Consider the following 11,942-nt stretch of genomic DNA (forward strand, 5'->3'; position numbering starts at 1 on the left):
AGGGGAAGATCCCAGTTCTAGGGGATCTTTACAAGCCTTTTACTTCACACTCCCAAAAATTTCTCAGCAAGTCTACAGGAAAGAAATACAGCCCACAGTACTGCTGACTGCAGTTCTCATTTCCTGAGTTAGGCTTCACTTCTACTCATAGAAGCACTCAGATCAATTTGTGCGGTTAGGTGAACATGCCAAGTGTCAGCTGTATTCCCATGCCCCCAGCTCCTTTTCTACAATTGCTCCTCATAGCAGCTAAGCACTGACTGCTTCCCAAGCCTCAGCAGCTATGAATAAGCATGACATTAGCAATATCCTCTGTCCTCCCCTCTGCTTCAGTTTCCCTCCTTGAAGGTTGGGCAGTTGTGCTACAGCCATGCCTTACCATGCCCCAGAGATTCTGCACAGCTTAAGCACAGACTATACCTTTGAGAGTCTCACCATTACCATGAGACAGATAATCCTTGCCTTACTCTGGTGCATGTGATAGCTAGCCTGCATGACCTGAAGAGCAAAATAACGTGCCTTATGAAAAACTAGAGCAAATGCTGTCAAACTGCTCAAAGCAGCCTCTCCACAGAAATCACAGTTGTCAGGCACCTTTTGTAGGAAAAAAAGGTGTTTAGACTACATTTCTCACTTGAAAAAAATCAACAGCTACATGAACTTGACATAATGCCAATGCTCCCATGCCAGTATAGCTTTGGACACAGCAAGTATCTTCGTTCTTTTCAGAAGTGACAGAGATATTAATTGCTATAGAGTGACATGAGCATCTACACCAAATACTTGAAACCTTTACAAAGTTTAAATAAAACACTGGCTGCCTGTATTTTATATATACACACACAATCTTGCTTTTCTTAGAATGACCTGTGAAATTAGAAACTGTTTCACTGGCTGGGAAAAAAAAAAAAGAGTCAACTCCAAAACTCATGAACAATTTTATTTTCCTCAAGGCATGCTTACTTCCAGCAAGCAGCAGGAATCAAGTTGTAAGACATTTTGCATCAAGCTTTTCAGCTCTTTAGCTATTGCAGAACAGCTTGGTTCCCATGACCACCAGCCTCTCTTCCTGACAAACAGAAGAAATGAACCAATGGTAAGGGCTAACAGCACGTTAGCTGAGGGTCAACAAAGCTGGAGTCAAGCCTTGAAGCTGACACTATGATGCCATTGAGGAAGAGGAAAACAGCAACATCCATAAAGAGCGAGTCAAGGATCTTCTTGTCTGTCAGAAGACTCTGCTGCTCCCATTTCAAGATCTCACATCACAACAAGACCATTGTAGAACAGGCCTAGAAGCTCACAAGTAGTCTAAAGTCTTCCTAGACAGCTCCATCTTCTTGCTTCTCATCCTCAGCATCCATCCATTTTCAGGTTACCATTGCCTACTTCAGTCACCTTTCCAGTTCATCAGCCATTGGTGGTGTCTGGAGGGACAGACTTCCAGGAGTACCAGCCCTTTAAGGCAAGAGAACAAGAAGTGTTACTGTCCAGCTTGCTCAGTACAGATACACAGGTGCAAATAGTACCACAAAACTACATGGGGAAATTTAGAAAGACAATCTTGCTAGCAACACAGAATATATAGAGAAAAGAAAGTATCAAATTAGAATCTGGCCAGATTTTGAGCTATCATCTATAGGAAAAAAAGACTAATTGCTTACAATCTTCAGACTACATACTTGGAAAAGCAAGATAGTTCTTGCAGTTTCACAGCAGGAAGAACCACTTGATCTATTACATCTCTCAGTACAGAAATTTCTAAGACAGGAAAAGGCAAAAGAAACTTACCAGATCCTCTGTAGAGCTGCCAGTTTTGAGTGTTCTTGAACAGATGGCCTCCAGGGATTAAGACACAAGTCCAGTTCTCTCTCAACTAAGTCCCAGGAGGGTTCCTCTGCATCAAGCTTCTGAAGTAATTAGTCCATTATCTTCCTCAGAGGGAAAGCCATAGGGTGATGTTGATATCCTACACCAGGACTGTGCAAGGGCTCCAGCTTTGCCCTCCATCTGCCAGAGCTTTGAAGTCACCTTTGTCTCAAAGCAACACGGCAGTATGATCTGCTATTCCACCTGTGATTGCGTGCATCCGCTACCATCCCCTCAGAGATATTTCAAGCCTACATCTGATTGCAGATACTTCCATAACCAGTTCTACAAAACCAGAGTAGAGCAGGTGTGCTTATCAAGTAAGTTGATTCAGGGAACAAACTTGACTTCACGTCAGCATTTACAACATCAAGATAATTTTCTACCAGCATGACCCTAAAGCAAAAAGCAGAATATTGGTACACTCCTCACAAGCAGCCAGGACTGCAAAGGTATATGAGCACATCACCACAAGGACACTACAGCAGAATGGTTTAGGATTATAGAACTGGAGGATTTCACTGTTTTCAGTGTAACAGCAAGAGAACACCACCATCTACCATTCAAGGAAATTCAGGACTATACACTTGACAGATTCTTATCATTTAGAAAGGTTCCAGGAACAGGTAAAAAGATTGACTGTAAAACTGGTTTATTTCCCCTTTGTGAGGCATGTGACCATTAAGATAAACAGTTCCTTACCTCATCATACAGGCGGGAGCATAGGATGTTACTGTACTTCCAGAATTCTGCCCAGAAGTCTGAGAAGGATTCCACTGACCACTGGTATAAGTCATCATAGTTGGCTAGAAGAAATAGATCTCTGTTAGCATTATATGGATAATTACAGGAGTTGAGACTAACCACATCTAGGGATAACCCAGATAAAGAAAGTGTGGCTAAAACAGCCAGTAAGATAAAACTGATTAGAGATTATATCACTCCTGTTCAAGGCAACTGACTACAGCATCAACAAAAATAGTCTTCTTGAACATCTGAATAGGTAGCATAATTTCACCTGTTACAAGCCATCTGCCACCACAGACATAGGGTCCTCTCCTAATGACTCTCCCATGCAATATCTACACACAACCACTCCCCACTTAGGGAAACTGAAGATTAGTTATTAGGGCAGAATCCTACTTGCTGACACTTCCACTCCTTATCATATCAATATAACACTTTCATACAGCAAAAGACAAACACATTTTCCTGGCAAGAGACATTTGCTGTATTGTTCTAGCCCAGGACCAAAGACCACTGATAGCAAAGCAACATGGAGATTAGATGCACATAGTCATATAACTGCAATATCAACAATGGAAGCATGCATTATCCCTCAATAAATGAAGGGTCTGAGATTGTAGCTTAATTCATACTGTTTTAGCATGAAAATATAAGTGAAACAAAATGTGTATTAGCTAGGTATTAGAACCATGACCTAGCATCAACCTGCTTATTTTCATGGTTATAAGTCTTACATGACCGACACATGAAATAACCTGAGGAATGCATAGCAAAAACCCTACAATTGAAACCAAATACCAAAATTCAGTGTGTAACACATTTTGAGGTATTAATAACTGAAGATAAGTCTTCACTAGCTTAAAAGTGACAGTCTCAACTCATGTCCAGGTTGTCTGAAGATGTTCCAACATCCAAATTACATATGAATCTGCCATCAGTGACTGTACTAACACTCTCCTGCTCTGCCAATGGTGCTTCCTATTTGATGCTTTCAGCTAAACTCCTTAAAGTAATTTTTTTCCAGTCATCTTTGGTTTGTCATCCTGTTGTCCAGGTGGTTGTTTCAGAAGTTATCCTTGCATCCTCTTCTTACAAGGAGGACGTCTTCCACTTTTGAGGAAAAAACATTCAAAACCATCTCTACAATGTTTCTCACACTTAATCACTACAGCTGTTTCCCCTCCCAGTCTGTCCTCTCCACACCTTAGGCCACTTTATCTTTCCCATCAATGGGAGAGTACTCCCTAAGCACTACTGACAGAGTAGAAGCCAAGGCAAAGACTCTTCTCTGTAACTCATCTCTTGCGTACATATTGCCTCAATCTCAGCCTCCTACATACCTTTTTCTGCTCTCTGTCCAAGTTAATCTTCACTATTCTGCACACTGCATATCAGCTGGTGTGAGGATAGTACTTTATCTAAAGGAAGATCAAGCTTCCTCCAAAATACAACTGTACCACATGCTCCAAGTCATTTGCTAAATGCACCTCTATTTTTCCTTCTTACAGTGTGAAAAGTTTGTTCTACCTTGTCTATAGTTTGTCCTCATATGAGCTTTAACATGCCAATCCTTCAGGGCACAGGTCTGTTAGCAGTTAAAAAAAATAAATCTTGTTACATTTTCAGGTGTCCAAAGGGTTATATCACCCCTAGCTATCCTCAGTCAGGACACATCTTAAAGTTACATAAAGAATCAATTCTTAGTTGAACGGCACACAGATCAAAGGCCAGCTCCAATCTAATGGAAACTGACAAGGATTTCTACATATGCACAGGAATCTATGTCTGAATGGAGACAGCCACTTCAGAATGAGGTGAAAGAGTTCTAGTTGTTACAGTCATAAACATGAGCAGCCCATCTGAAACTGTATTCAATTTTCATCAGATGAGTACCAGTTACATGACACTTCTACTCAGGAGTTGGCTAAAATCCTGTATCAACTTGCTTCCTATATAGCAGGAGACTTAGACACTATGTATTTGTGTTCAAATGGGAAAACCCCTAGCAGTGAAAATAATGACCTGTCTTGCCTCCACAGTAAGTTCACAATCAAGAAGCATAATTGTTTTCCAGATATGAACTGCTATAATCACTAGATAAATTGCTACTACTCCAGCATGCCTCTGCTTATACCACAGCCACATGTCTTCTGAACTGACTTTGTCAAAACCCTTGCCAAAACTACTCCAGCCATCCTCCATCAGACGAATTATTATAGGAAAGCTACACAAGCAAACTAGTCCCCAAACACTTTGGAAGACTAGACAGCATAAAACAATGTTGTAAGAACTGGAGGGTTTGATTCCCACGTGCAGTGAAGTCCACTTGGTTCATGATGTGATGGAGTCCACAGCAGCAGCACTACTGACTTCCAATTCCCTAGACATCACCTATAGTCAGCAGTCAGGGAAAAGTCAGGACAATCTGGGTTGAAAGACACCTCTGGAGGTCCAGCCCCCTAGTCAAAGCAGAGCTAAATTCAAAATTGACAGGTTATTTCTAAATTAAAGGGCTGCATAACTATTCAGAATAATATAGGTATTTCCTGAAAGAGCATGAAATAGAGCTGGAGGAGATACACAGCTAAAAACCTCAGCTTCTATCACTGAATCTACTTATGCATCTCACACATACTCATCACAAATAAGGATGAAGACACAAACACAGCCTTAACTCAAATCTCACACCCATATGTTGTTAAAGCACCATATTAAGGCTTACACTAACCTCACGACAGCAGAGATCCCTCCTTCTCACAGCCCCTTAAAACACTAACTCACTTCAGTATTGCTATTGGCCCCAGGAAACACCCACAAGCAGGGCCTCAGCTACACACCAGAGCAGTCAGGAGAACACAGCAGGTACCAATATCGATGCTGCCTGGGCTGACGTCCAGCAGCAGTACCAGTAAGAGATAATACTGTTTGCATTTCCCCATTAGCGTGTACCTTCATGCTAAGTGAGATGCTGCACCGGAGGCCTGTGTGTGTGCCAGAGACTGCTGGTGGTCCAGACCACTTAAATCCCCTCAAACCCCGGGGAGGAGTCTCCGGACACCCTAGGGACACCTTGCTCCCCCTCCCTGGTGCAAAGACAGGCAGACAGCCCACAGCCTTGCCGCGGTAAGACCAACCCCGAGGAAACAGCCCCGCCAGATGCCCCAGCCCGAAGCAGAGCCCGCGAGCCCCTTCGCCGGGGCGCTGCCCGCCCGCCTCCGCCCGGCGCTCACCCAGGCGGATCCCGCAGCTGCTGGCCACGGCGGCGCGGAACCGGTCCATGTGGGTGTTGCGCTTGGTGTCAGGCTCCCACATCACCTGCGACTCCATGATCTCGGGTTCCCGGGACATGGTGGCAGCAAACGAGAGAAGCCGTTCCCTCCGAGCGGCGCTGACACCACAACCGCCTCCTTCAGCCTTTGACTGCGGGGCTCCTCCTCCGGGCGCACTCTTTAAGGGCTGCCGAGCCCTTACGAGGCCGAATCACTCCGTAACCTTCCGCCGGAGAGAAAGGAGTGCGGGGCGTTGTGCCCCGCCCGCTGAGGGGGGGTGAGCCGGGCGACGCGACGGGGCCCAGCTCGGCTTGGGTCGGATCGGCCCCGTCGCTGCTCCGGCCTCCCCGCCCACTCCCCCACAGCCCCCCCCGGCACCCTCAGGAGAGCCGCGGAAGGCGCGACCGGTGCGGAATGAATGGGGACAGGCGCGGCTGGCGCCCGGCCACGGCACAGCCCAGCCAGGGCCTGCGGTGCGGCTCCTCAGGGCGGCGGGGCCCAGCCTCTCCCTGACCGCGACCTCAGGGTTCTCTCACCTCAGCCGCAACGACCCCCCGGGACCCTCCTGTACCCCTGAGGCAGCCCCGGCTCGGTGAGCCGCCGGTTGTAGCGGGATTAAAGGGCAGCAGGTGCGCACAGCGGGGAGCAAGCACCGCTTCGAGCTTTTCAACGGGCTCTCCGCTTTACGCGTTTTGTTTTTTAATCCCAGACAGGTCTGAAGAAGTTCCCGCTGACAAATGTCTTTGGCACAGTTAATGGGGCAAGAAATGCATTTCTCCATAGCCTCGCTATCCCAGTTACACTTTCGGAATGCTCCCTGCCGACATATCCAGCACCTTGGATTCAAATGGATTGCTTCTCTGCTGTCAACGAGCGAGGTCTTTCTCTTGCTGACAATCGCTACGTCGCAACAGCCGATTTTAGCCGAGAAGCGTTGGCAATGAAGTGCTTTGTAGCAGCACACAAGTGGCTGTGTATACCTGCTGCTTGTGTAACTGTTACCTCAAGGTCACCTTTTCCCTTGTAAGTCACAGTAGCCTCGAAAAAACAGATATTTTATGCTAAATGGTGCAGGCATACGGTGTAAAATGAAAATAGCTGTACTAGATGGTAGTGTGTACTTACAAACTTCATGTAGCATTCTGGGCTACTGGACTACAACTACCTTACTAATTTTGCAGGCCATGGCAATGTGATTTTCCTGCCATGTATGTTTGCCCTAAGAAAGACCTTACATATGACATATTTTAAAATAACTCACTGAGAGGAGCTGGAGAGGCTAGGGGTGGAAAAAGGACACGTTATCTGCTTTTATGGGCCTCCCTTGCCTTGGCAGCAGGGCCCAGAGGTCAGTGGAAGTGTGAAATCCGCGGCTGGGACGCTCTGCCAAAGGCCGGAGATAAGGGAGGGCAGGCTGCCTGCCCCAGGGGCCTGGCCCCGGCGTCCCACCGTCTCAGCTGGGCTCAGGACACCAAGTATTGCAGTGCAGCTGTCAGGGTCTGATTCTCTGAGAGCATTGCCTCCTGTCCTGCAGCACCGCCCTCTCCTAGGGATCTCCAGGGCAGCTCTAGCCCCCTGAATCTATCTACCCCCAATTTATGTACACTCTGTCCTGCTCTGGGGTGTCAAGGTGAGCTTTTGGGCAGACGTACACCTGACGCGAGTATCTGGTGAACCTGTCACGGCTGGCGTTGATGCGCTACTGGCAGCAAACCTGTAATTTCGCATTTTTACCTCACGTTCTGGTTTCACCTGCGCCCCGCTCCGAGGCCGCCCCGAGGGGGCCGCATCCCCCCGGCTGCCCGCGCTTAGGGCGGAGCGGCACTGAGCGGCCGCACGCTGCGGACGGATCCCGCGTGACGCAGGGCGGCCGCGACGCCGGCGCTCCTGATTGGCTGCCACGCGCCTGGCCCCACATCAGCCCAGAGCCCGCTCTCCTCGCAGCTGGGCTGACGGCGGAAGAGCTGACACCGGCAGGAACCAATTGGCGTAGAGATTTCTCAAACCCTCTTCTCTGCCGACCAATGAGAAGCCGAATCAGAGGAGGTGTGCCCAATCGGAGGCCAGCGCTTATCCTGGTCAGCGGGAGGGGTGGCGTGGCGCGGCGCCGCGATTTCCCCTCAGCTCTGAGGCGATCTTGGCGCGGCGGCTGGGCTATGCGGGTAGGAACGGTTTGTAGCGTAAAAAGGGACAGCAAACCAGCAGCCTTCCTTCCCCCAAAGCAACCTGTGCGTCTAAAAAGAAAATGCTCAGCCAAATCACCTGAGAAGGAACCCAAATAGCTTCTCACTGAGCTGAAATGCCGTAGTTTAAAATGGACTTGACCCACTTACCGTTCAAGGAGGAAGGGATGTGCTGGGAATTGGGCGATAAAACTTGGTCTTTTAGGAAAGCCTGACAGAGCTTCCCGTTTATTAAGAGCAGTTTTGCCATTGTCTCATTCCTTAGAGTGGGTTATGCCTCCACGTTTGTTGCCCTCAGTCGAGTTTTGCCTTATCTGAACTGGTTTTTCCTTCTTCCAAGAGTATCTTCGGAAAAACGGAAATAAAAAGAAGGAAAAATAAGCCTTCAACGAGTAAATGGGCATTAAGAGGACTGCAGTGACTACTAAAAATATTTCAGAGACTAGACTAGGATAGCTGGAGGAAAACAGCCTGAATAACATTTTCAAATCATACTAAGCCTTGTTTATACCTACTAATAGTAATAACAGATTTTTAAATTGCATTTTCTGCTTTAGATTGGATTAGTGGCTCTTCAGAAACAATCAACAGTAATGTGATGATAGCAATACCTTGTTTGAAGTCTGTGAGGTAACTAATGTGCATTCAGTCTGAAATTAAAGCAAGTGATGAAATGTATGGACCCGCATGGATAAAAGTTTCGTAATACTTCACAGCAATCTGTGCAACATGCTGAGGCCTGACCTTGATCCATTGATCCTACACCTGGATTAGGAAATCTGAAGATTTTTGAAACTTTTTTAAAAATCCTATATTTAGAGTGGCCACCAATTGGTAAATGAGCCTATACAAGAATAAGAACTGTCTGGCTCATTTGACATCTATGACTTTGTGCAACCTCTACACAGTGTCAAGAGTACAAGTAACCAGAATAAAAATCCAAAGCAGCAGTGACATATTGCAAGAAAAGCCTCACAGAGCTAGCAGCAAAATATGAAGACAAAGGGCCTAAAATGACAAGAGGTCATAAAGCAGTTGTTTACGACAAGTTGAATCTGTGAAGGCAGAAAAATAAGGGTCAGTGAGACTAAGGACAGGTCCACAGTAACAAAAGCCAGTTGGCTTTCTTTAAGGCTATGCCATTTTTTTTCAACATAAAAGAGACAACTCTATGATTTGCTAACACCTTGACATCTAGAAGGCTCCTGTTTATTCTAAATACTGTTCAGATTGCTGTTAAATCCCTATAGCTAGGGGTTAGCTAGACTCTTACACGGTGTCTAGTGCAGATCAAGAAGCAAAGTACACTCAAGCATCCTCTGTACTGTAAGACCTTCATTAGAGGATGTTTCTAGAAATCTCACAGTGGACCTAATTAAAGTTCAGTGCAGTTGAGATCAATATTTCATGCCATGATGCAATGTAGTCTTTGAGCAGACATGATTTCATTTATTTAGATGAAAATGGTGAAATACTGCATCATTTCGTAAGAGCTGTGGATTTGGAGAGGTGAATGTACCCGACAAATGTAACAAAAATAGGCTTATTGAGACAGGTCAGGAAATCAATTAAACACCAGGGAAGATTCCCAAATTATCCTGACCTTACATGTGAAGGACAGCCCTGAGTGCAGGCTTCCTGAGGCAGCTACTAAAATAGGCTTCTGAGCCCCTGTAAAGAATGAGTGGAAAGAAACAGCAAGCACTTTGTAGAATTGATTCTGAGGGGAATCCCACAATGGAAACTCACTCAGAGAAATAGAGATGTCCCCAAATTTGCACAGGGGATTCAGAGAAGGCAATGCCAACTACAAGCAAATCAAAGCATTATAACTGGCACAGGAAATGGCACTCATGACAGTTAGATTATTGTCACAGTTTTGTACCAGAAGGTTCTTTACGTGAAAGAAGTGGACACAGTACTGTCTGCTGGGAGTCTAGGCACAGCATGACACTAAGGGCAGATAACCAGAAACCTCAGAAGAACATCAGAAATACCTGTCATCAGTTACCAACCAGTTTTGGAAGAGTAGGAGATAGACTTTAGAATATACACAGGTATTAAGACACCAGCAATTTCAGGAACACCTTAAAAGAGAATGAAAACTTTGTTTATAAAGAACCCTTACCCTACTGAAATCAAGCAAGATCCTAAGTACCTTCCTGGAGCTGGGCCCAGCCCTTTCAGGGCAAATACAAATAAATGCTAAAAGGTCTGGGCCATTCTGCTAAATGTGAAAATAAGTGTTTTGTCCAGACTAAAACTGGGGAAAAGGCCATAGGAAAGATGTCTATATTTTAGATGTCTACCCAGCAACCAGACTCAGACTGAGCCACAAGGTTTAAACATCAAGGACACAGGGTATTAAATCAGAGAGAAATACTTCAAGTTATTCTGGTGACTGCAAGAGCTCCAAGCTGCACCCCTGCCTCTGCAAGAACTCCCCAGGAAAGGGCTGGCAAAAGTAGAGCTCTGTGATTTTCAGAGGAGAGATCCTGAATGGCACAAGGACACAGTCATGGGCTGCTCTGGGGAGGGGGTCAGGATCCCCCATGCCCTGAAGGTACCATTGGGCAATTCCTCAAGCCTTTTCTGCCCCAGCTCACGTCACCGGTGTGTGCAGTATCCACACTACAAACCTATGGATCTGGTTTTATATTGCTGTCATTGTATTCCTGTCTTGCTTACCTCAGGCTCCTGCCAATCAGCAATAAATCAGAGCATACTCTGAAGGCAATAACGTACTTTGCTATCTCCTGGGGATTCTTACTTCACTTTGCTAACATCCTGGATGGGTGTCACTACCCAGAAGCAGCTGATAGCATTGTCTAATTTATACTTCCCAACTGGTCTTTTGCTCACCGGATTAGTCAGGAAAGATGAACATAAAACCCATCAGAAGAGGGAGTCGCACCATTAAGCATTTTTCTGAGTTTCAGCATATACGTCTGAGTCAGTGTTTCAAGAGTCCTTCAGAATCTCTTGACCTGAAGTTGATGGTGTATTGAAAAGGTACATGTCATTTTTTTTACATTAAGCTTCTATTTTCTTTCTGTCATTTGGGGATCATGCCTGGGAATGTCCTCAGAGAGGGATATCCATGCAGGAAAAGCAGCTCACTATGCACTCTGTAAAGATCATGACAAGTCTCAAGAGCTTGAACAGATGCATAAACAATTTAAAAGCTCCTCAGGAGAGGATCTGGGGAGCAAGAAAGTTGGTTGTGAGTCAACAACGTGCCTTTGCAGCAGAGCAGCCCAGCAGCACCCTGGGCTGTGTTAGTAAGGACATGTGGGTTGGGAGACATGGTCCTTTCTGCGTGAAGTGTTTGAGACCACCTTAGGAGCAGTGTGCACAGGTTTGGACTCCATGCTGTGAGATGGATGTTGATCCTGGAGTGAGTCCAAGGGGAGACACTGAGCAGGGCAGTGGCTGGAACCCGGGGTGCTTGGGAGGGCTTGGAGGGGGCAAAGGCAGGACCTTGTCTGCCAGCACCTTCCTGGGTGCATGATATGGGGAAAACAGACCCAGAACCTTCTCGAAGGTGCATGCTGACAGCCGGAGAGCCCTCCGCTGAGATGGGAAATCCTGACAAGAATGTAAGGAAGAAAATTTTGGCAGGTGTTTAGTGAAATGTAAAATTTAGCCTGGAGCGGGCAAAATATAGTGACAGGTCAAGTACTGGAAGAGGTTGAATATTAGGGCTGGTTGTAGACAAACTCAGAGGCTAGACACAGCTTTGCATAGACCTTTTTGGCTCAGAGGAAGCTGCCCCATTTCAGTATGAAGGACTATTTTGTGATTTCAGTGAACCCGTTGCTTAAAGGGGGGGCCGTGAGCTCCGCCCCCCCGCACCGCCTCCCTTGACGCCGGC

General features: G+C 46.2%; 1 protein-coding gene across 1 annotated transcript in view; it reads right to left on the reverse strand.

Annotated features, from left to right (window-relative positions):
* The window catches only part of AACS (acetoacetyl-CoA synthetase), a 37,811-nt gene extending 31,785 nt beyond the window's left edge, over positions 1 to 6,026 (reverse strand). The window contains exons 1-2 of the mRNA XM_062010268.1: positions 5,847 to 6,026; positions 2,572 to 2,675 (exon numbers count right to left, since the gene is read on the reverse strand). Coding sequence (XP_061866252.1) covers positions 2,572 to 2,675; positions 5,847 to 5,964 — 222 coding nt within the window. The 5' untranslated portion in view covers positions 5,965 to 6,026. The remainder of the gene's footprint in view (positions 1 to 2,571; positions 2,676 to 5,846) is intronic.
* Between the last annotated feature and the right edge of the window lie 5,916 nt (positions 6,027 to 11,942).

Source organism: Colius striatus, chromosome 17 (assembly GCF_028858725.1).
Source record: "Colius striatus isolate bColStr4 chromosome 17, bColStr4.1.hap1, whole genome shotgun sequence".
Taxonomy (NCBI): domain Eukaryota; kingdom Metazoa; phylum Chordata; class Aves; order Coliiformes; family Coliidae; genus Colius; species Colius striatus.